Genomic DNA, 23,055 nt, shown 5'->3' with positions numbered 1-23,055 from the left:
ATTGTGTTCATGTTTACCATTTGGATGAATTTGGATGAGAAAGTACTCGTTGTCCCATCAGCATTAGCATTAGCATAAGTGTGTTTTTGTCAAACTGTTTAAAAAGAAAAAACTTATTGAATTGCTTTCTGTGGTTTTGGAGAGAAGCCTGAATCTGATGACTCATGTCACCCATGGACTGAGGGAAGGTGAAGGAGGCCATCTATGGTCACTGTGCACAACCAACATCCCAGGAGAAAACGTCACTATGGGGAACACGCCTGGGACAAATTTTTTCTGAAAGGAGTCACCTAAAATAAGTTTAATTTATTGTAACAACCAAAAAATACAGGTTGATATTACAGACTGTATGACTTTTCTTTTTGCTAAAGGTTTCCAGTTATATCAGAATCTCAAAAAGTGGCCTTTGGATCCTTTACTCCTTTAGTCTTGACAACTGTATTGGCTCTGTCAGTGGTTTTTGAACATATTGAGTTTGTTTTGGTAAATCATAGTAATACATTAAGAAAGGAGGATCATCATTCACTCATGACTTATGATTGACATATGATTAGCCTTAGAGCCTGAGGTGTCCTCTGGTTCTCAGCCAAATCCTCCTCTCGCTGTCTGTGTAGGTTCTCAGTCATCCAGGTCATAGTAGTCTAAGGAGGTTGGACAGAAAGAGACTGGACTCGACCAAATGCTGGACAGTCCCAGGTATTTAAACCCTAGTGGGAGTGTCCCTCAACGAGGGTTGTCGACCACTGTTGGTCATCTGCCTGATCACATGAGCCAAGGTGTGAAAAAGGGATGGGTCATCATCACCAGAGGCTTCAGGTGAAACCATTGTGAGACCTTGTTTTAAACAGTCTTTGTCCAAAATGCGAACACTTGCATCCTCAAAGAGTGACCTTTGACCCTTAGCACACCTGTTCTGTTGAGGAGGCTCTTCTATGCTGTGCCATGCATTTATGGAGCGGCTGTTTGGTTTCTCCAATGCAGAGGACTGAGCACTCCTTGCTGCATTATGTTGTTTAGCTTGTGTGTTGTGTTGCTTAGTAAGATAGTGAACGCTCCCCTCAGTGGTCACATCCAGTTTCAAAACACAAAGACGGCAAAAACGCTTCACGACTGGCCTTCACTGAGTAATGGGTGAGGTCTTTGTGCACATGTCCACCTTTTATACTGTCCATACTTGATGTTATACTCTTCCAGCAGCATTTATAGCTGCTCTAATCTGGTGTCTCTATAGTGAATGCTTTCACAGGAACGTGAAGCCACTAGCAAAGTTCAAATTTGCTCAGAAATTCTAAGCATAGAAACGGCTATCAGCGAGCAACAACACGACACAACGCGCAGCGTACAGCACTGGTGCAGATGTGTGTAGCAGTCACAGCAGTGCTGGTTATGGAAAAATATGCTGTCAGTGCCATTGCTTGTATTGTTGTGGAGGCAGAAATCTCTGGAGGGGAGGAGGAGTGTGGGGAGGAGCAGGGGGAGGAGCGGGGGTCAAACAAGTGACCCTTCATTAAAAACTGTTATGTGGAACTCTTAGAGCATTGTGCAGCGCATGCACTGACACAGAATAAGCCCATTTACAGAGGCTTTGCTGGATAATTAAATTCTATAGGTGTTCCACAGCGAGCTGCTGGACAATATGAAATCTGACGCATGACGTTGTGCGTGAAATAACATGCCAGGTATGTGCTATTGCAGTGTATCGCTTACATCACAGAGCTGCGGGACTCGTGACCTTTACGATGAAACGAGAACGGTCTTCATACGAGTTCAAACCGGAGGAGATAAATAGAAGTGACAGGCTTATATACCTCACACCACTAACTTCAGCAGCCTGCGGAGGGGCTCGTAGCTTATTCAAAATGTCTTCCGGGCCAGTTTCTCCGTGAGCCTCGGCTTTCGCTTCAGGGAGTTCTCCGGCTCTCCACGGAGACGGTGACAGGGAATATGTATTGTAGCCAAAACAATTTCCCATGTGACATTTTGATAACTGCTATTTTTCAAGCACGACGAGGAGCCTGCCGTTTAATTTAGTAGCGGGATGCGGGCTACCAAGTCTAAAAGTAAGCTAACCGAGCCTGTTATTTCTGTGTCTAACAAAAACCGATGAGCATGTGTAAGAGAAGCAATACCGAGGGGGGAGAGAAGTGACAGAGCGCTCTTTAAAAAGTAAACAGTCGGGAGCAAAAGCAAAGCAGGACAAAAACAAAGCGATCTGAAATATGACAGCTAGATAGATCAACATTAGGGGACAGAGGGGAGGCGGAAAGCGAGAAACAGGAAAACACAAGCGAGCCGTCACGTCGTCAAAAGCAACAGAGACCGGTGAACATTGCTAAGTGCATACAGTGTCAGAAAGCATGAGCATCCGGGCTGTCATCAGAAATGGGCATTTCATGTTCTCCCTTTGGTCTCTGTGCAGCGGCTTGTGGCTGTTGACCTCCCCGTCAGATCCTGAGCTCTCATCCATCACCTCAGGCGGACATATTAATGTGGCAGCATGTTTTTAGCCCATCCGTACAACATCAGATGGGCTGAATCCTACTTAGGTACGGGCCCAGTCTGCTGTAGTCACTCAGACCATTGATTACTCAGACCTCTGACTCCACGTGCGATATCGGAGCATTTCCTGCCTTTTTGCTTCGCTGAGTAGAAAACGTAACTGAAATATATTTAATGTTTTAATCCTTTTTAAGGGCATTTTTTAATTTTCACTAGTTTCCTCTTAGTTTAGTTGCTAGTGGACATCCAGGCTGCAGGCATTACAGTTATGCAACTTTGAACACAAAAATAAACAGCTGGGCTCCCACACTCAGAGTACGACTGGATTTCAGCTGAGAGTCATGTAAACAGAATCTGATGTCCGTGTAAAAACACCCACTGCTTTTTATGCTCTCACTTAATGATGTATTTTAAACTTGATTTTTGATATTTTTTTTGTCAAGGCTCCTCCAGATGATGTCATCGAGGGGCTGATGATGTGACCTTTTCAAGCACTACTGCCACATCTGTCTCCCGAGCATCCTCCCGGTGTAGTGGAAGCCGTCCGTATCATCACTTTGTTGGATTCATTTTTGTTTGTTCAGAGAGTTTCTTGTAGTGAGAAGCTTAGAGTCGTGTCAGCGAGGGATGAACAAGGAACACAGAGGTGTGTGTGTGTGTGTGTGTGTGTGTGTGTGTGTGTGTGTGTGTGTGTGTGTGTGTGTGTGTGTGTGTGTGTGTGTGCTGCACCTCTTCACCTCTATTTCTTCAGTCTGGTGATGTGGGTCTCTGCATGTCCTTCAGCTGCACCTCCATGTGTGCCTGCATGTCTCTTTCTTTGGATGGTTCTTGTGTCTGTCAGCTTGGAATTCACTTCTAACCGACACCTGTATGGAGGGACAGAGGTTTTCACAGAAAGCAGTGGATTACAGATTTTACCCGTGTTCGGGTCGTTGCCCTATTTTCTTTGCCCATTTTCAGGAGGATTTGCTGGAGGAAGACGCGGATCACAACGGTCTGAGAAATGTAATCACCTTTTTTTTGGTTTCTGTGTATCGCCCCCTCTGCTCACCTCCCCTACCTCCTCCGTATACGCTCCCTCATCTTCCTCATCCTCCCTTTTTAATAAATTACTACCTCGACTTCACAGGAAATGACAACTATCCTGCAGCAGCTTGAGCGAAATCAGGATGCACATCATGTGCGAGCACATCAAAAGCACACTACGCCGGCATCCTGCTCCTCCGCCACACAACAGACATTAAGGGCGCTCGGTTGTAGAGCTTTCCGATGGCTGATGTATCCAAATCAAATTTAAGCTAAATGGCAGATTTTCAGGCTCAAGATTAGAAATGATCTCTTATCTCCAAGTAGTGGAATACATGTGTTTGAGCAGATGTTGCTGTGTTGTCTGGCTTCTTTGCATGATGAAATGTGTCCTAGCAGTGCCCCCTTGTGGTCGCATGTGACAGCATCGTCCTCTGAGAAATTATTAAAAAGCTTTAGATGTGTTTCTTTTTAAAAGGAGGGGAAAGAAATGTGATTTGGAAACCTTTAAATATCTCTATTTAAAATAGAGGGCAGATTTGCAGAGGTCTGCCTTTCATCATTTTGTCTTTTCTAAACTGATTAATACTTTTGAGTGAAAAAAGTGAAATCACTGAATGAGGGGGTGTTTTGGGGGGTGAGGGCAGGGGTCACTTCCGCTTCAGCTAAGCATGAATCATGCTCTACGGAGCAGTTATTTTAGAGCTGTCTGTGTTGCAGGTGCACAGTGCAGCGTGTGGATTCAGTCAGGGCTCTGAATGCCAAAGTAAAAGTCTTTCCTTTCACCATCCCGTCGCCTCAGGCTCGAGGAGGCTTTTTTCGATTGAGGTGAGTCTAGATTTTCCCAAAGAGAAATAACGCTATCGGCCACCTTTCTAAAAAGGTCAAATATGATTCAGTTCCTGCCTAGCTGAGGGCTAAAGAAGAGGCAGCACCTGAAAAAGCAATACTGGACTCTGAGGACTGCTTAGTTCTTTCTGCTGGCAGAACCCCCGTGCACACCGAGGAGCACTTTCAGATGAGAGCTCTGTGTGCATCTTTTATCTGCACAGTGTGAACCCACTATTAGATCTGTTACCCGTGCTCCTCTTTCTCTCGCACACAAACACACACATGTCCACGCACACACGCACACACATGCACTCAGAGAGAGTACCGGATGCCCAGGGGAGACACTCTGCTGCTCAGGTGTGTAAGTGTGTTGGCGGTGGAGAGTTTACCTTCAGGTCATTTTCTGACATTCCAGAGAGTTTGCTCATTGGTCGATGCCAGCCGCATGCTCTGGCGTTCTCATTTGTTCGGCAACAGCTTGGATTTTTTGGGGGTGGGGGTTAATTCAAGTTCTGTCAGATGTAGGGGAGAGCCGAGGTGCGGTGGAGGAACTAAACAAAACCAGAGGAGGTGTCTAAATGGCAGATTTGTACAACTGGTGAAGCACTGGAGAAAGACCAGGGCCAAACAAGACGTGAATTCAATTAGGTTTGTTTAACCATTCAAGTGCGAGCTCAGCAACGGTCGCTTGCAAAATGTCACTACTTCAAGCTATGGCAAACCACAAATGTCAACAAAAACAATCGACTATGGCAGCCAAAGGATAGAGGCAGCAGCTGAGCGTTTATCACTCTGTAAGCCAGCGACACATCCGATTGGCACGGTGGGTAAACTTGGCTCTGCTGCACCTCAACACAGCGACGGGGAACAGCCGGGGAGAAGCAATCAGTGGCAAAATGGAGAAGACTGGGCAAGATTGGGAGACAGATGGAGAGCAGCGTATACGTCTGGTCGCAGTCTGATCAGAGTTTTATCTCTAGTTAGCTTAAGGTGCAGCTTCCTGCAGTCATGATTTCACTTTTAATGTCGACATGTTGCCAAAAGAAACGTTTCAAAAGAAATTAAATATTTAAAATACATCGTGCTGTCAAAGCATCTGAAATATGACTGCAGTACAAAACCTGTTGATTGCAGGTAGACTGTGTATAAACATGAACACATTTACCATGTTGACACACATTTGTGGGGTCATTGCCATCTTGGTTTTGGAGCCACTGATGACTATTTGTGTTCTATCATCAAGTCATCAACTAATGCTAACGTTTGGTTAGTAACCCGTGCAGTTCATCAGTGGTTACATATAAATACAAAAGCAGAATTTCTCTCACCAAAACTGAAACTGCTCACACAGTAGCAGTTTCTCGTCTACAACATGGGCCTGTCCTAAACCATATCCTGCTTTATCCTCTTCTTTGACTCCTAATTGGACCACAGTTCCCAAAAATGAATGTCATGACATATTTACTCAAATTTGAGTCTTGACTTATGTCACAGCCCGAGAGGGTCCTGGGCTCTTTTCCGTTCTTCTCTCTAACCAGGTCGCCCCCTGCTGGCCGTTAGAAAGAATGGCTTCGGCTTTCTTACCCAGAATGCCCACACCTCCTTTTTTTTTGTACAGTCTGTGTGCACTTTTAGTTGTTGTGAAGAGGCGAATGAGCAATGGAGACCAAACCATTTCTTTTTCTTTGCTTTTTTTGCACCAGCAGGCTGTAAACATGTTTATTTCTGCTCTCGAGTTGGTCCTTTTAAAATGAGAGTCAGTGGCGAATAACTGGCTTTTGGAGCCAGCCTCAAGCTGAAAGTTTGCAAGTTTTGGCACGTCGGTGTTGGCTTCGTCTTTCTGACCCGGAGGAGGTCCTGACGTATCCAGGAGCTGCATTTCCAGACACTCGGGGCATATGTCCGTTATTCTGTCTCTGGCTCAACTTATTGTCATTCCTGCCAGAGAACATTGTTCCCAAATTTCCACCGCTGAGATGATGAGTAAAGTGTTATCATGACTGAAGGACGAGCAATGATGCGCAGGCTTCACATTTTACGGTCATTTAAGGTAAAGTTTGAGATTTCCTGCTTTGGGCTGTAAATGAAATGAATTCAACTTGAATCAGATCCCCATTGAACAACATTATAATAACAGAAAAGTCCCTTTAAAGGAGGATCCTGAGAGTCCAGCTGTGACCTTTTGTGTCTGACAGAGATCTGCAGCCTGTTTCCCTCCAGAGCAAACTGCCATGTTACTGTGTGCATAGTGAAATAACCTTCCCTGTGATTGCACGTCAGACCGCCTGGGTCACTGTGTTTGTGAGTGCGTGGACACTTGTAAGCTTGTGGCCTCTCGTCCCTCTTCTTTGTTCACCTTTAGCTCCATCTCTGTCCGCTCCAGCCTCCTGTAGTCCTCCCAGGCCCTCTCGTGCTTACAACGACCGCCAGCCAGGCCTCCACGCCAACTTTGCGGCTGCCTCACCTCCTTCTCCAGCTGCTCCTTTAACTCGGTGTTTCTGGAGATTGAACAGACATGGAGGTCCAGCAAAAGCTGAATTTGGAAACACTAGAACGGGAAAAGATGAAAAGCCAGCGTGCTTCACGTCAGCTGTCTGTTATGTATGCTGTGATGGCCGGTACAGCACCATCCTGCTGGGACTCTTTACCTGACGGCACTTTCTCTAAAGCAAAGTTCGGTTTATTTGTGCCGGCGTTCAGAAGTTAGTCATGTCCAAAGTAACATTTCCCGTATTGATTTTCGGCTTTTGTTTTGCAGAAAGCCCCGTGGCCCCTTTCTTTTATCTCCTTCCTCGAAAAACACAATGAAAGTGAGGTAAAAGGGTTTCGTAGCTAGAGGTGAAAATATGAGCAGAAAATGTGACTGCGTGTCTGATTCACTGTATCTAACATGTAGTTGTGAAGTCAGGCTTCTGCCAGTGCGCTGTGATCATAAAAGGCCCAGAGACGAAAGCTTTGAAGCCTTTTCCTCCACAAACTTGCAGAGTCTGTGAAAATGCACAGCGTAACTCTTATTCTCACCTCGCTCTTTAGGTTTTCTGACTTTTGAATAAAGGGGAACTCTTGCCTCAAGGGATGCGACTCAAGTCGGTGTCAGCTGGTTCTGGGTGTCAAAAATGAGCGACTAAGCAACATTAGCGGCATTAAAGAACACACAGAGCCATCCTGGATGTGAAGCATAGGCAACGCTTGATAAAGGTGAGGGGACGGTGACTAAACCCGGTGTGACGTCTGGCTCTGTTGCGTCACGAGTCCAAACATGCATCAGTGCAAATTCATACAATCTCAGCCTCAATAACGTGAAACTGCAGCTGAAGTAGAGCATTAACATCATGGATTATGGAAACATCAAAAGCTTTTGTTAAACACAGACTTTATTTAAAAAATCTTAGAAATAAGAACTAGACGTGCAAACATCTCTTTTGTCGTCTGGTGCCACTTTATTGCCTTTTTGTAAAGGTTCTCAAGTGTGATGCTAACCTTAGCTAGAGTCAGTGCTAACAGGGTGGTCTCAGTGCCAACGTGCTCGGTCAGCATCTGTTAGCGTCACATTTGAACCTGCTTGGAGTCCTTTTAGCATATTTGTTAGTCCAGTGGGTGATTAGACGAACTTCAAACAGACCATCAGAAACACATCAGCGTGTTCTCTGTTCTCTCATCCAGTCAGAAATCAAACTTTTCCTTCTGAAATCCAACCCCTGATCCTGCTTCAAGTTTCATTCCCAAAGCAAAATTAGGCCAAAATTAAAACACAGAAGTAAAATAAAAGTCTAAAACCACCAGTGGACAAATTCCTGTGTGAAAGTCGAACCATCATGAAACCATCCAGTCTTTCGTCCACACCATCTTTCTTCCGCCAGGCTTTCCTATTTACAGGAAATGGTAGAACTGTTTAACAGGAACAACATCGAGCTTAAAGCAATATTTAAACTGAAATCAGAAGCTGTTTTTTAGTATTTAGTCAACTTAAAAAATTAAGCGATTGATCCATTTTCCTAACTGCTTATCCAACTCAAGGACGTAGGGCTGCTGGAGTCTGACGGACGCTCCGGTTAACGTCTGTGATTCCTCACTGCTGCTGAATAAGCTGCCCTATCAGACCACAGCACAGAAAATGGCACAGGCTCATAAAATATCCACAGCATGGTGTCACATTCATATAGACCCAGAGCTTCGGCTGAAAAGGAGCTGACCGTGGATCTTCAAGCAGAGTTTTTCGTCCTGTAGCAGTTTTACTGCCCGGTGTTTAACTCCCTGTTCGGTTTCCACTGTGTTTCTCCTCTGGTGGAAAGAGAAATATTCGGGATCTGAATCTTCTGAAGGTCACCAAAAAGTCTTGTTTGATTGATTCTTGTTGAGCTGAACGTGGTTCTTTTTACATTCATCCACAACATTGTCCTTCCAGTTAGTAGATAAACAGCTGATCCACAGCAACACACAGTGTGGACGGTAGCGTTAACGCGTGACAGGACGGTCAGCTGGTGCTTTGATGCTCACCGTGATCATCGTCTTCCTCAGCTGAGTGGTGCAGTCCAGTTCTGTAAGATTCAGACTGTTTTTACAACCCAGTAATTGCAAAAGCAGATGTACTGAAGTGTCTTAATGACTGAGTGATTACAACCATCATGATTTAGAATGAGCTGCTACTTTTTGTACTTGTGCCAGGGTCTTTTTGGAGGCAGCAGCTGGTGGCATTGCACTTTTAAGCTGTTTCCACTTTCTCCTCAGCTTCAGGGCGAGGTAGTTGTGCCAGCAGGTGGTTCTTCTTCTTTGCCTGTAATCAACAGGACCAACAAAAGCACCTGTAGTAACAAATACTTTGTGTAAACTGTGTTATAACAGTAAGGGAGCCAAAAGCACTTACGCAGGTCATCTCAGGCCACACAGAATGGAAGTCTCTGGCTTTCTTATCCTTATGCAGGGAGAATGATTTCACTGGCACTGGATCTGCATAGAATCACGAACTGTCACAGACACAAATCTCAGGCTTCCTGCAAGTGAAACCTCGCACAACTGAAATTACGATGTACAGACAAGTGGCTGCTCCATCCTTGTACGGTCAAGTACAGCACTTTTCCTCTCCTCTCAAACAAAACCCTTAAAGGACAACTATTTGGCAAGTTTCAGACTCCGCCAGTAAAAACACCTGCAGAGGCGTTCGCCAATTAGGCCTGCAGCAACTGTCACCTCCAGGCTCTATAGAGTAAAAACCTCAAGATATTAAAGAGAAGTCAAGTTTATTTATTTATATAGCACATTTCCAAACAGTCCATGCTGCACAAAGTGCTTAACAATGTAAAATGCAACTAAAATAAATGTAATGCATAACGATGACGCAGTAAAATATAGAAAAACAAATTAGTCAATAAAAAAAACAAATCAACAACTAAGGCTGTTAAAACCAAAATGTTTACATCAATGTGTGTTAAAAATGTGTCTCATCGTGAGAGAAGCACGATGGGCAAACACTTAGCAACTGTGGGGAGGAAGAGCTGCCTTTTCAACAGGAAGAAGTCTCTGGCAGAACCGGGCTCATGAAGGGGAGACGTCTAATATGATTTGCTGAGGTTGAGGGGAAAGAGAAGAGAAAACAGAAAGACTGTGAATATTAAACAGAACAAACTACAGAAGAGAGAAGAGAAGTTAACATCATGCAGCAGTCAGGCCTAACTGTAAACTTTGGTAAAGAAGGAAAGTTTCCCTTTCTACTTTTAGAAAGTTCATGAACCACACGCCTGCAGTCTGAGAGCAACGTGCCCTGCTGGACACTCTGAGAGCCATCAGACACGATGGAGCCTCATCAACAGAGGTCCAAAAGTGCACCGTTGACTTCAGCAAAAACAGAAATGCAGTCATGTAAAAATACTACAAACTCCTGTTTAGATTTCAGTGAAGATCTTTCATCATCATCATCAACTTTATTTATAAAGCACTTTAAAACAACCACAGCTGACACAAAGTGCTGTACATTGGAACTGTAAAATAAAATTACATGAGATATAAATAAAAACCAAATAAAAGAAGAGTGAAATCATTAATTAAATAACTACTTCAATTAAAAGAGAAACTAAGTCTCACTGAGGTTAAAAGCCAAGGAATAAAAGTGGGTTTTAAGACGTGATTTAAAAGTGGACAGTGAAGGGGCCTCTCTAACGTGCATGGGCAAATTATTCCATAATTTTGGAGCCACAATAGAGAAGGCCCTGTCCCCTCCCCTCTGAGCTTCCTCCTGGATCTCGGTACCTCCAGGAGCAGCTGGTCAGCTGACCTGAGAGACCGACAGGGTGTGTGGGGATGAAGAAGCTCAGAGAGGTAAGGCGGGGCAAGACTGTGAAGGCATTTAAAAACAAACATAAGAATTTTAAAATTAACTCTAAAAGACACAGGCAGCCGGTGCAGAGAGGCTAGCACGGGGGTTATATGCTCTCTTTTTCGAGTTCCTGTTAGGAGTCGTGCAGCCGCATTTTGACATCTTTACATCGGAGGGTCTTTACCTTACAGTATGAGGCGCCTCGAGGAAAATGTTTTTGGGGATTTGGCTCTTTATAAATGAAACTGATGTGATGTACTTTATGCATATCAGTGCTAACAGCTGACCTGACCTGGCGACCTCCCTGGAAAATTATCCTTTTATTTATTTATTTATTAAGTCATTCCTTTTTTTGCTAATACCTTTCTTGCACTTTTGAAAAAAAGCCACTTTAAAGTTGTGTTGTGCTTGGTGCTGACATGGGCCAGTTTCCAGTTTCGCTGTACTATTGTACTAGATATGACTGTGCAATGACAATAGAGAGTTATCTTATTACAAATAAAATGCCCCCCCCCCCCCCCATACAATATGATACATTAATGTTAAAGCAATGCTGCTGTGGCTAACCAGGATGCTGAACTGTAATGTCAGGCAATTTAATCTTCGGGGGGTTCATTTAACATGAAAGTGAAAAAATGTGAAATGTTTGCTTTTGGGGAAATGAAGCAGTCATTAAAACTAAAGCATGTGAGACATTTACAGGAGAAACTTCTCTTTGCTGGACCCGCTAACGACTCAGTAAACCCTAACAAGCAACTGACAACTGCACTCGCTTTTTTTAATGCGCAGGGGTTTACACAGTTATGGAAAAATTCTGATTTAAAAAAGCTGCAGTGGAGTCAGATTGCACTCTGAAATAGAGGAATATTGTACAAAATGGAAAACCTGAGGAGCAGCGTGTTCCCCAAGCAGATGAATATGTACTAAAAACGCTGTGGATAAAAGCAGTTTGCAGTTTTAACTTTAAAAGTTAAAAAAAGACACGTCTCAAAAAAATTGGTAAAGGTCAAATAATTTATCGGAGGGCGGCGCTGGGTGTCAGTCTAATGAATCATTCCGCGTTTCTTTTTACTGTGAAGTTCTTCCACTAATCAGCCGAGCCAAACTGAAATTACTGACTCCCTCTGACCTCACACTCCCTTGAATTCTTCTATAATGATAATTAATGACACCGATCGGTTGTTTGATTGGGGCCAGAACACGTGAACTCCTGTTGGGGCTTTGGATCAAATCTGGAAGAGAATTGGAAAGCCTGGAAAGCAAAGCCAGGCTGTCATTGGCTCCTTTTGTTTTTTGCTGTTTGTTGTTGGTTTACACTAGAGGGCAGCTTGATACTGTCCATGCGCCGTAATAAGGCGCTCGCTGTGCACATGTGGTTTGCACTTATTCCATATTTTAGACGGACAGCAGAGGAGACTGTCAGAGTCTAGCTAGGCCCACACACCTGCTCTTTTATTATTTTTCTATCATTTTCTTTCTTTTGTCGTTGCGCAAAATTCCCCTTTTTTTTATATAAGAACACTGACAGAATCGTGACGAATCCGATTTTACTGAGGACCACAGAGCGTATAGCATTTTAAATGCTTTACATGACAGCTTTTTCTTTTTTATTATTATTATTAAAAACAAAGTCATAAAATGATCTGAGCACTTGTGGGGGTGGGGGGGGGAGTTTGAGCTCGCTGAAGAGGATTATTCAGCCGCTGATGACAAGCCAAAAGCTCCATTCAGGATTCAGATCATCTCCTCCTCCTCACCATCATCATCATCATCCTCACCGCTGCCCCGCCGGCTCCACACACCTGTGCTCCTGCCGCCTCTTCCGCTTTGGTCGCCGGTGATGACCGGAGGACGTCGTTTAAACAATAAAAAATCGTTTCTGTGCTCAACAAGCTGCCAGCATCAGTCCAACCGGCCGCGGTGAATTCCTGTCATGGGCAATAATGTTTCGGGCATCTCGACGCTGCACAGAGGTCAACAGCAGGGCTTCCACAGACTCCGGAACTCTCAGAAAGGTGAGTTACCTGAACACGCTTCATAGTTGACGAGTTTACGTCACTGCACTGAAACTGTTGGTAAAGCTGATGGGACGCGTGTAGAGTTTCTCCTGCTGCTCCGGGATCAGCTGAGCGGTGGTGCTGAAGAACAGCTCCCGGCTGCAGGAGGCGGGCCTGCTGCCTGTTCGGGTACACGGTGGTGCTGGTTGATGCCGGGAGGTGCATGTGCACATTTGTAGGGGCAGACACGTCAGCACTAAAAACATGAAGCTCGAGGAGTTCTTAATACTTCTGTAACATTGCCCAGCCAGGGATGCCTCAGTATGCTTGCTTTTTCCCTTCTTCTGTAACGAGAGCTGTATGTGAACCACGAGGCCAAGCAAACACTCGGGATGTTCGGATCTCAGCCGTGCAAAAGTCCGATATTAGGAGTTGTTCCGCGTTTGATCTTAACATAATGCTATGGGACATGTTCTGATGTCACCTCTAAATTATAAAAACATCTGGTAAAGAAAAGTAAAGTCAGGATGAATTTATCATTGATGGATCGAGAGGTTACTTCCCCAAATAAAACACACAGAGGTGTCCTGGTCTGAGAAAGAACAGTCCTCGTGCTGCTCTCTGACACCACAGAAAAAGGGAACTAAATAAAGAAGTGAAACGTTGGATGCTGTAAATTTCTCAAAGGTGCTCAAAGGTGAGAGCACTGTTACCAAAATGCAAACAAAGAAGTCATAAATCGTGAGGGTGAATAATTTACAGCAGTCTAAAGGTTTGCAAACATTTAGTGTATTTAAGCTGAAATCCAAATGGCTTCATCTCCTGTATGAGTTTTTATTACTGTGCAATCCTTTAGTGAAGTGAAACAAACCGCACAAACATCAGGATGTTTTTTCTGTTAGTGTCATTTCCTGTCATTTTAGCTATGTGAATGTTATATATATTATATTTTATAGTATTTAAAGTAACAAAAATGAAATACTCTGTCATCCAGTTTCAGCTGAAGTGCAGCATTTTAATTCTACTGTTTTCTAGTTTCATGTATTTGGTTTTACAGCATTACATTAAAATTAAAATATTTTTTGCATGACACGTTAGTAACATTTTTTAGGAAAGTTCACTTAAAGATTTGAGAAAGCTCACCTGTAGTATGAAGCTACGGCTTCTGCAGTGAAGGCTGAATATGTAAGTAAACATGTGCGTGTCTCGTTACACTTCAGTGATTTTCTGAAGCCTCTGCTCTCTCAGTGGCTCCATGTCTCTGCTGGTGTCTGGATTCAAACATGGCGATGACGATACAATTTAGTTTTGGGGGTTTTTATTGGAACGCAAAAGTTATAAATGGATAGCATCTCTTTAGATTTGGTAAAGTATTCCACTCAGCGCCCCATCTCAGCTGAAACTGTCAGCGGTTCTTCTTTGCTTGCAGACCGTGTTAGCTAGCTTGTTAACTTGCAGGTGCGGCTGTCTGTTTAGTTTGGGCTGCACGTTGGTGTGCAGACCACAGATTCAACCAGATTCAACAAAGTTTACTAGAAGCTGAAGCGATGTGTGGGCTGGATTACAAGTTTAAAAGGCCCAGATTTGGCTCAGGAGCTTGAATATTGTCACATGCAGACAAGAAGCGTAATTATTTTTCAAGTTATCTTTATAGTTTCCTTTGTTGTGTTGAGTAAAGAGAGAAATTTGTATTTTTCGGTACATATTGTATGGTAACTGGTTTGCTTTGCATGTTTTATTTACAGTATTTATAAGAACAGACCACAGGTGAATCGTTTAACCTAAAGCTAAAGAATAAACTGTGTTTGGTGCAACCAAAATGATATTCCCTGCAGACTGCCTCCTTTTTCCAGGACCCACTGGACTGCGTCCCACGTGTCCAATCATGCAAATTACAAAACGGCCCACCTCCACGTTGCTCGCCCTGATCTCGCTGCTACATCTGGATTACAGAGGGGGAAGTGATGGGCCTGGGGGAGCGGTTTAAAATGAAGCTGTCTGCAGGATAATCACCATAAGTACACACTTTGCCCTTCCACGTTCTCCCTCTATCCACAGCACGCGTTCCGAGCGGTTATTTTCACATCACAGGAACGAGTGAGTCAGGCGAGGGGAGGCGAGGCGGCGCATCAGAGAAGAACAGGGACAATTATTCAGCCAGGTTGCCTTGACAACCACCCATAACATGTGCAATAGTTCCCATGGTGATGGATTCCAGAGTGCGTTATCAGCGGGAGTTGATGGCTGATTGGGATAAGAACCAGACGACGTCACCGGCAGCCGCTCGGTGATGAAAGGATGTGTTTGTGCTCTGCGTCCCAGTTTATTAGGCTGCTGCTGGGACGGCGCGCAGTGATTAGTTGGATGTGGAACAGAGATATTCGCAGATCAGAGTGGGGCTGAGACGGTGTATATGTAGCCTGTTATGTTGGCTATTACCCCCCCACGTCCGCCGCCACCCCACAGCCTGCACAACTCAAACACACACTCGCTTCTTCAGCAGAGACGTAAATTCATTGGTTTTAACTGATAAAGAGAGCTCTCAGAGAACTGCTGACTCAGCTTTGGAGCAGTGACCCATTTCTCTGTCAAATGAATTAAAGTACTACATATACCGAGAAACCACAAAAGTACTTCATATCAAAATACTTGTTTAAATTTAAATTATTTGGCAGTTTTTTTAGCCTGTTTACAGCCTGACACAAACATAATGTTAGAAAGTAGGAATGGCTGCATATTCACACTCATAGCGCACAAACAGCAAAGAAATCTGCAAACAGATGTAGCTGCAGAAGACAAGCAGTGCGATAATGTGTGCGTCTTTCTAGAAATCTAGTTCTGCTACACAAAGACAGAGGCAGACGTGGGGAAATCGCATGCGCCAGAACAAGACGTAGAGTTCTTTCTCGTGGTTAAATAACCGATTAGTTCCAACCCTTTCTCTCTCTCTCATCTTTTTTTAGAGCCAAACTTTCAATTCAGTGTTAATTACACAGCCCCAAACCACAGGAACAGTCGCCTCAAGGTTCTTTATATTGTAAGGTAGACCCTACAATTATACATACAGAGAAAAACCCAAATGACCCCTTATGAGCAAGCACTTTGGTGACAGTGAGAAGGAAAAACTCCCTTTTAACAGGAAGAAAGCTCCGACAGAACCAGGCTCAGGGAGGGCAGGATGACTGGTTGGGGTGACAACCAGTGCAACTAACTGAATTTGCTTTCACAAGAGTAAATTAGTTTGTGTCCTTTTTACTCCGTAAGGACTCGTTATCAGTGAAAGAAGGCAGCAGAGCAAATCATCCACTTTCAGTGTTATTAAATGGCAGCTACACAGTAAGATGTACAGAGCCCAGAGGCCAAACACAGCTAAGATATATGTGACAAAGTTATACTTTGCACTGTGTGTGCAAACAAGATACTGCAACATTTGCTGATCTCGGGTCATATTAAATAAGACATAATGTTGACTTTGATAACTCTAAGGTATGCACACTGACAAATGAGCGTGCAGCTTCACAGTCACATCTCCCCCTCACCTCTCACATCCAGTTTCAAAACACCAAAATGATGATTCCTCATCGTATGGCTTCGTATGCTTTTGGGTGGCTGTAGCTGAAGAGGTAAGGCAGGTTACCCTAGCATTGGGCAACAGCCTAACCCCAAGTTGCTCTCCCGTGCATCAATAGAGCGTGAATATTAGATAGAAAGCCCATAAGCACAGAAAAAAGTGAATGAGGCCTGTATAAACCACTATAAGTGCTCCAGTAGAGTAGAAACGCTTTATAAAAACCAGTCTCTCATATCAGTGATGATCCTCTACATCAGAGTTTGACAAAGAAGTTGATGTTTACACCCTCAGGAAGTTGGAGGTCCAAGGCGAAATCACAGATCTACAGAAACAAGTAGTCACAACGACACTTCGAAGGACTGGGAGCAGGCCAGAGGTGCTAAACTTTAGGTTTCACATTTATATGCACAAAGTCACAAAAATGTATCCTTCTCTTGTGCACACAGATTAACAGTTTGTAAGCTCAGTGTGATGAAATATGTCCTCTTTATAGATTTTTCTTCTTTGGCTTCTGCAGAAAGTTCAGAGTGCTGCAGGTGCTTTTCACTTAGAACTTTGGGGCAACAATAACGGGACACAAAATGCGTTTGCAGACAGAGTTTTATTGGCTGTCGTGTTTATTGGGTTGTGACACGGCCCATGTAGAGACAGGAGGGAGGAGCTAAACAGTCTGAGCTGTACATCATCACTTTTTCATTAGCACAGGCTGATTTAGTTTCCACCACATGATATTACTGCGAGGGCACCACAAGGGCATGTTGTTACCTCACACACACACTGACCAACACAAACACACAGATGACTGGTTCACATAGTACTTTTCTGTTTTTATAGTGTGTACTGCTGATAGTGGACGTTGTGTTTATCTCAAACCTAAACTGAAGTCTGGGCTGTTGTATAATTTTTATCTGTGCAGCATTCGACACATTGCATCCTCGGCTTCTCCGCCTGGTCAGGAGTGGAAACTTATTCAGGGATCTAGTGGAGCCTGTGCCTCGATGGGTTAGGGCTGTTTTGGCCATGAAAGGGGTCAAGTGGTTACAATGTTATGCCTGATCAGCATCAGTTCAGTTAGGGAGTGTGTCTGTGGAACTCCATGATGGTTACCAGACCAGGAAGACTGTTTTACCTGAAGTCTTTTGAGCAATATTTATTTTAGCAACAACATGTGCTTCAAGAATCAAGAATTGAGCTACTTGCGTCATACATTAGTGTTAATATAGTAAAACAGCAAAAACTACACAGAAATTTAGCTAAAATACTACTTTTGCACGTAGGTCACAGTATCTGAAGGGCAAATTCTGTGTTTTTTGCAGCACAAGATCAATAACCGAGTAACCAAAGCAGATGATCCACTAACTTGTTAACAGTTATCCTCCATAATGTTGGCAGGCCTGTTTTGAAATAGAACGAGCAGCAAACTGCCCTCCAGCTGGATTCTTTCATACCCACTGGAGACCATAAAGCATCATCATGTGATGTTTTTATGGCTTTTATAACTGCTCTGGGTTTTTCTCTTGCTATTATCTGGCTTTAGTTGTTTTGTGCCTGATTGTGGGCTTGATTTTCTGAAAAGGAATGCTTTGTGGTCTGAAGGCTCTCTGGGGAAAAGAAACCCTTTTACTGTCTAAATGAAAGTGCCTGATTAAATAAAATGTATAATTAGCTTTGTGCTAAATACCCTCTGTTTGCTGATATGTGCTACAGGTGCTACAGAAGTAGAACATGTTGTAACTCCTAGTTTGGTGGTATTTTTTTTGACATATTGGAAATTAATGAGCTCCAGAGTTCGTGTGTAATAGGAAACTGTTAGTCATCTGAACTTAGGACAAAGCCTAATCAGAATTAAGTGCACTTGGTCTCTGGGGAGTGTTCATTAAATGAAATGATCCTGTGTGAGTTTTGAAATTAGTGAACCATATTTCACACGGGGCACAGTTGAGTGGAGTCATAAGACACTAATAATATAGCCAAGGAAATATTCAGGAAACAGTTTTCTCTGTTTCTTTTTGCAGCCGTGACCTCTCTGCTGCCTTTTTGGTGATGTTTGACCTTTCTTATGCAACGTGGCGTCTCGCCTGGAGTGTTTCTGAACATCCTTAACACCTGCCTAAATAAGAAGCGCGGCTACGGAGAGGTGATACAGGCGCTTGACTCCTGGGAGGACTGGAGCTCCTCGGGCACTGTAATGCAGCTTTCACACTTAGTAAACAAAACAACAAAAAAACCGACAGCCAACCCAGACAGTTGGCTGTGCTGGATGAGCTCATCAGGTTAGACCATGTGTCATACTTATATAAGACAAGGAGCTATTTCAAGATAGTTATTAATGCATTTTGTAATGGTGATGCATCGGTTTACTCCTGAAAAATGCAACAATCTGTTAGGTTACAATGCGCCCGTGTCATTGACGGTCACAAATATGAGGTGAAATTGATAAAATGCTCAATTTTTTATTTCTAGCACAGTGAACCTGTGATGAATGTATTCGTCTAATGGCTTTGTGGATACTTTATTTTGCAAACAGGACTGAATATCAGAGTTCTCTGTTAATCACAGATACCGGAAATGTGTCGAAAGCGTGCAAATGCATCATTTTGTCCCCCCGTTATGATGGGAATACTTCCTGCTTGTGAGCACAGTAACAGATTTGTGTTTTAATGGATCTTTACGGTGGAGAAGAGCAGCTCGCCGAGCTCCGCAGACTCGAAATGAAATAATTAAGCCTGCTTCATTTGTGCTCGTGTACATGTACAGTGTGTTCTCTGAGAGCCTGTTAAATCATGTAGCACTCAGAATAGTGTGTTTTTCTGATGCAGGAAACAGTATGTTAAATTTAGGTCAGTGATTCATACTTTAGTGTTAGTTAACCCTTTCCCAGCACAAAAGATCCTGCAGCCGGACCAGACTGTGGGCGAGCGCAGCTCACTCAGTGAAGAGCTCATCTGTTTTGTTTAAAACTGATGCAGAGCTGCTGAGATTTAATTCTGATGCATTAGAGATGCAGTCGAAAGCTTTCAGAACAGCATAAATAAATGCCGAGCTACCCAGTTATGTCTGAGGAGCTATTTATTCTTATACATGCAGTTCTGATTAGAGGGAAATATAAACGGATTTCATTTCATATTGTGGCCTGATCAGGAGGGGAGCGGCACCTTCAGCAGAGTTCTGACAAAAACCAAACCAAGAAGTCACTGCGACGATGTTTACTATAATAATAGTCTGCACTAGCTGGGTAGCCAAATGTATTTCTTAGACTTAGATGTGGAATGCTGTTGTTAATGATAATCACAATTTTCCATCAGTGTAAGAAAAGAAACAGAAAGAGTGAGCGATGTAACAAACCTCCTGGGTGACAAGTAGACGTGCTGTCCTAAGATCTTTGATTAGCATCTTCAGCACTAACAGCCCAGAGACTGTGTATAAAAGATGGACAGAACCACCATGACTTTGATTATGGTTTCTGTAATCCATCAGGTTGGTTAGCATTCATAAACTGAATGTGTGCATCACACAGACACCTGTCTACTAAAGCAACAGATTTGGATAGCACAGACTTTGACAGTCTGCAGCTCAGAGTGCTCTAAAATGGGCCAACACTGCAAATCAAAGTGATCCAAGAGGGTTAGCAAACTGAATTAGCAGGGAGCTGCTACAGCTCACGCACAGCAGACACACTGCTAATTTTAGGCCTTGTCCTCCTCCTGTTACTACAACATTTCAAACGGATCCGTTCTCAGAAGCCTAAATAATAATTTTCTCCCACACATGAGTGCTTTATTAAGACTTGTGTCTTCCAGCACTAACCTTCATGTGCCACCTTTCTTCTTGCTTTGTTGTAGCTCCTACATGAAATCAACACTTGCTGCACTGACTCTCTTTCACGACACATTACAATAGCCAATCAGATGATTCCCCATAATAGAGTATAAACTGTTTAAACTAGTGCTTTCCTAGCAGCACCCCTACGTTACATCTGTCCTTTTTACTACTAAGTAAATGTCTACTTTTTAGTTCCTCATTCAATGTCATTGAGTGAAATAAATCACACTGTGTCTTAGATTTTACCGGGCCGTGACTCGTTTGGTACCGGGCCGCGAGAGTTGAGGCTCAGGTGTGAAATGTCTGGTTTTCAGGGTTTTTATCGGTTTTCAGCGTTATTTTGTTATCGTTTTTATCGTTTACTCGGTTTTCCTGGGTCTTTTCACGTGTGTTATGAATACATTTTCTTTTTTTCGGTACCGGTACTAGTTTTATTTTGTTGTATTTATCCGCGACACCTTAAAGGCCGGTCCGTGAAAATATTGTCGGGCATAAACCGGTCCGTGGCGCAAATAAGGTTGGAGACCGCTGCTGCAACATACAGGATAATGGTCACGTCAAAGTGTCCCTATAGTGGTCCATGTGGTGAAATAGATCCAGTGCAGCTTCTTTAATGGTATTGATGTTTATCTTTGTGCTCCTGGCATCAATTATAAAAACCATCAGACTCCAGTCCAGTCCAGTCCTTCCACTGCCTGGCTAACATAGTTGGCTTCGTCACTTCCCCATAAGGTCTCATGTGCATCGTGTCCCCGCAGAACACACAGCTTTCTACATTTCTGCTTCTAGTTCCACCAGTTTATTGATTTGCATGTATCATAGAAATTTATGATAGCCAGCTTTTCCTTTCAAGCCACACACTCTTTACCAAAGGTGGCACAACCACCTCCCACCCCACCTTCCCTGTCCCGTCTCATTGCCACATACCCACTCATGATTAAATTTAAACAGGGTGTTAGCCGTGACTCCTGCATACATATTAGGTCCGATCTCTCCTTTTGACTGTAAATGAACCACTTGAAGTACTGACCAATGACAATCAAGTGTGTTGTGTTCCAGTGTAGGATTAACAATATTATTAATACAATTAACACCTTCTTTGAATTCCCCTCACCTCACCCGTCTGCTAAGAAGGGTCAGGTAGGTAGAAGTCATGGATTTGTATGCTTTCCGTCTTGGACTTGAAATTAGCATTCATGTCTCCTGCTATGAAGGTCACTATCCTTCTTTTCTCTTTCAGCAGCTTAAAGCAGCTTTCATGACACTTGCAGTTGCAGTTGTTTGTCCTTCCCCACACCCCTTTCTCCTGTCCAGCCATCCAGACAACCTCAGCACAGCCTTGCTGCACTGAATCCTGGCAACCAACATTGTGCTGACCTCCAGAGTTACAGAATTTGGGTTTCCACATTTTCTGTGTTCGTGTCATCCAGCACATCTTGTTCATATTCTCTTGCCTTTCACGAGCTAGCAGTGTGCACAAATCCCCTGCAACTAAAGCACCTTTGTGGTGAACAGATTTCGTCACAATGAACCTTTTAAATCTCTCAAAAAGGTTATTTTGGAGTTTTCTCCCTCAGCACTGTTTCTGTATATTTCTTTCTTGGGCTTTTTTGTTATTCCTTTTGCACTCTTGCCGCTAGGTTTTCACAGCCTCTGGTTTTCAACCAGCTCCATCATGCTAATGCTAAAGGGCACTCCTGTAATCACCCCTTTACTGCCACTGGGTCTCTGTACTCTAGCTTTCACAGCTCTTCAGATTTTGTCTTTTTACACACTTGTAATATTTCCTGCCTTTTCCACCTGGGTATCTGTGTTACACCCAATCAGCAGGTTTTCATCCCCTAACACACTAGCATGCTTGTGTTGTGAGTCGTTTTCTTTATTCCACCATCACTCTCAAATATCACCACCACGTGAAGGGAATTCATCGTAGACCTCGTTACCTCACCCTCACAGTCTTGCTCTCTGATCCTTCCATGTGAGCCTCTGTCCTCCTCCTCTCACCAGGCCTAAGACCTTCTTTCACCATCTGCTGCCTTTCATTTCCTTCCCCCTCCTCCTCAATCAGATCTGTGTTTTTGCATCCATCCTCATCAACATCTCTCTCCACCACGTAGCATATTACTACCAGACTGTTCGCCGACACTTCCACGTTAAACTCCTTACTCAGCTCACCGAATGCCAAGTTCACACTTCACAATCCAAAGTCTGTTAATCCTTTCAAACAAACTCCCACAAAAATCTCTCTTTTATACTTTACCCTTAGCAGTATGATCATCTTTGTATCAGTTAACATGGGAATCTATGGGGCCTTAGGTGTGAAGCCGGCCCCAAGAGGCCATTAGAGGAACTGCATGTTTTGGCTCTTGACACATGGCTGCAGCTTTGGTACAACATGATTGACAGTTGTGAGCATGACCAAGAAAAAAATGAAAAAGGAAGGATTAAGTTTTTAATGAAACAAACAAGAATCAGATGGAAACAAAAGTAAATGGCCAATAAAATAAAAGGTAAAGACTCTATTATTATAGGGGCTTTATCCTACAATATAATTAAGTGGTTTTTGCAATAAAAATAACATTTTAGGATAATTGTGCATTCTCATGCATCACTGATAATGGTGTGTTGGATCAAATATTGTCATTGAAACAGAACAAAAATTAATTCTGTGATGAGGCTCTGCAGTGTGGCCTAATGTGACCTAATGTAAAATGTCAAAAAAAGAATTGTTTTCCTCTCCGAGACCACCAAGCCAATTCCAAATTACTTTCCTCCATGGCAATGGATCAAAAAGAAGCATATCAGCTACACAAATAGTTTTGATTGCACAATTTAAAAAAAGAAGAAGAAGAAGTTGGGATGGAAGTCATAAATGTGGAAGTAAATGCCGGCAAAATGCCAAGTCAATCAGCATGTGAAGTGATGCTTTGCTTTTTCTTGCATGCTAGCAGTGAGAACATTGTGACAGGAAGGTGATTATTTTCAAATTAAAACGGGCA

At 43.3% G+C, this 23,055-nt stretch overlaps 1 protein-coding gene and 1 long non-coding RNA gene across 4 annotated transcripts in view; one reads left to right on the top strand and one right to left on the bottom strand.

Moving 5' to 3' along the window:
* Positions 1 to 7,771: 7,771 nt before the first annotated feature.
* Positions 7,772 to 12,503, bottom strand: LOC146384794 (uncharacterized). 3 transcript variants are annotated; one of them, XR_014800429.1, is made up of 4 exons: positions 12,424 to 12,503; positions 9,221 to 9,918; positions 9,004 to 9,130; positions 7,772 to 8,894 (listed from the first exon to the last, which is right to left on the bottom strand). It is a non-coding gene; the product is annotated as an uncharacterized LOC146384794 (long non-coding RNA). The 3 variants fall into 3 exon arrangements; XR_014800430.1 differs by having other exon boundaries at positions 9,013 to 9,130; XR_014800428.1 differs by having other exon boundaries at positions 7,772 to 9,130.
* neurl1aa (neuralized E3 ubiquitin protein ligase 1Aa) overlaps positions 11,830 to 23,055 on the top strand; it is a 75,241-nt gene continuing 64,015 nt past the window's right edge. Inside the window, exon 1 of the mRNA XM_084930163.1 lies at positions 11,830 to 12,681. Within this exon, the coding sequence (XP_084786289.1) occupies positions 12,600 to 12,681 (82 nt within the window). The 5' untranslated portion in view covers positions 11,830 to 12,599. The remainder of the gene's footprint in view (positions 12,682 to 23,055) is intronic.

The sequence above is a fragment of the Perissodus microlepis genome, chromosome 6, assembly GCF_051167445.1.
Source record: "Perissodus microlepis isolate ML-2025 ecotype Zambia chromosome 6, ASM5116744v1, whole genome shotgun sequence".
NCBI classification, from domain to species: domain Eukaryota; kingdom Metazoa; phylum Chordata; class Actinopteri; order Cichliformes; family Cichlidae; genus Perissodus; species Perissodus microlepis.
Note: the sequence above shows the minus strand (reverse complement) of the source record. Positions and strands in the feature narration are given on the sequence as shown.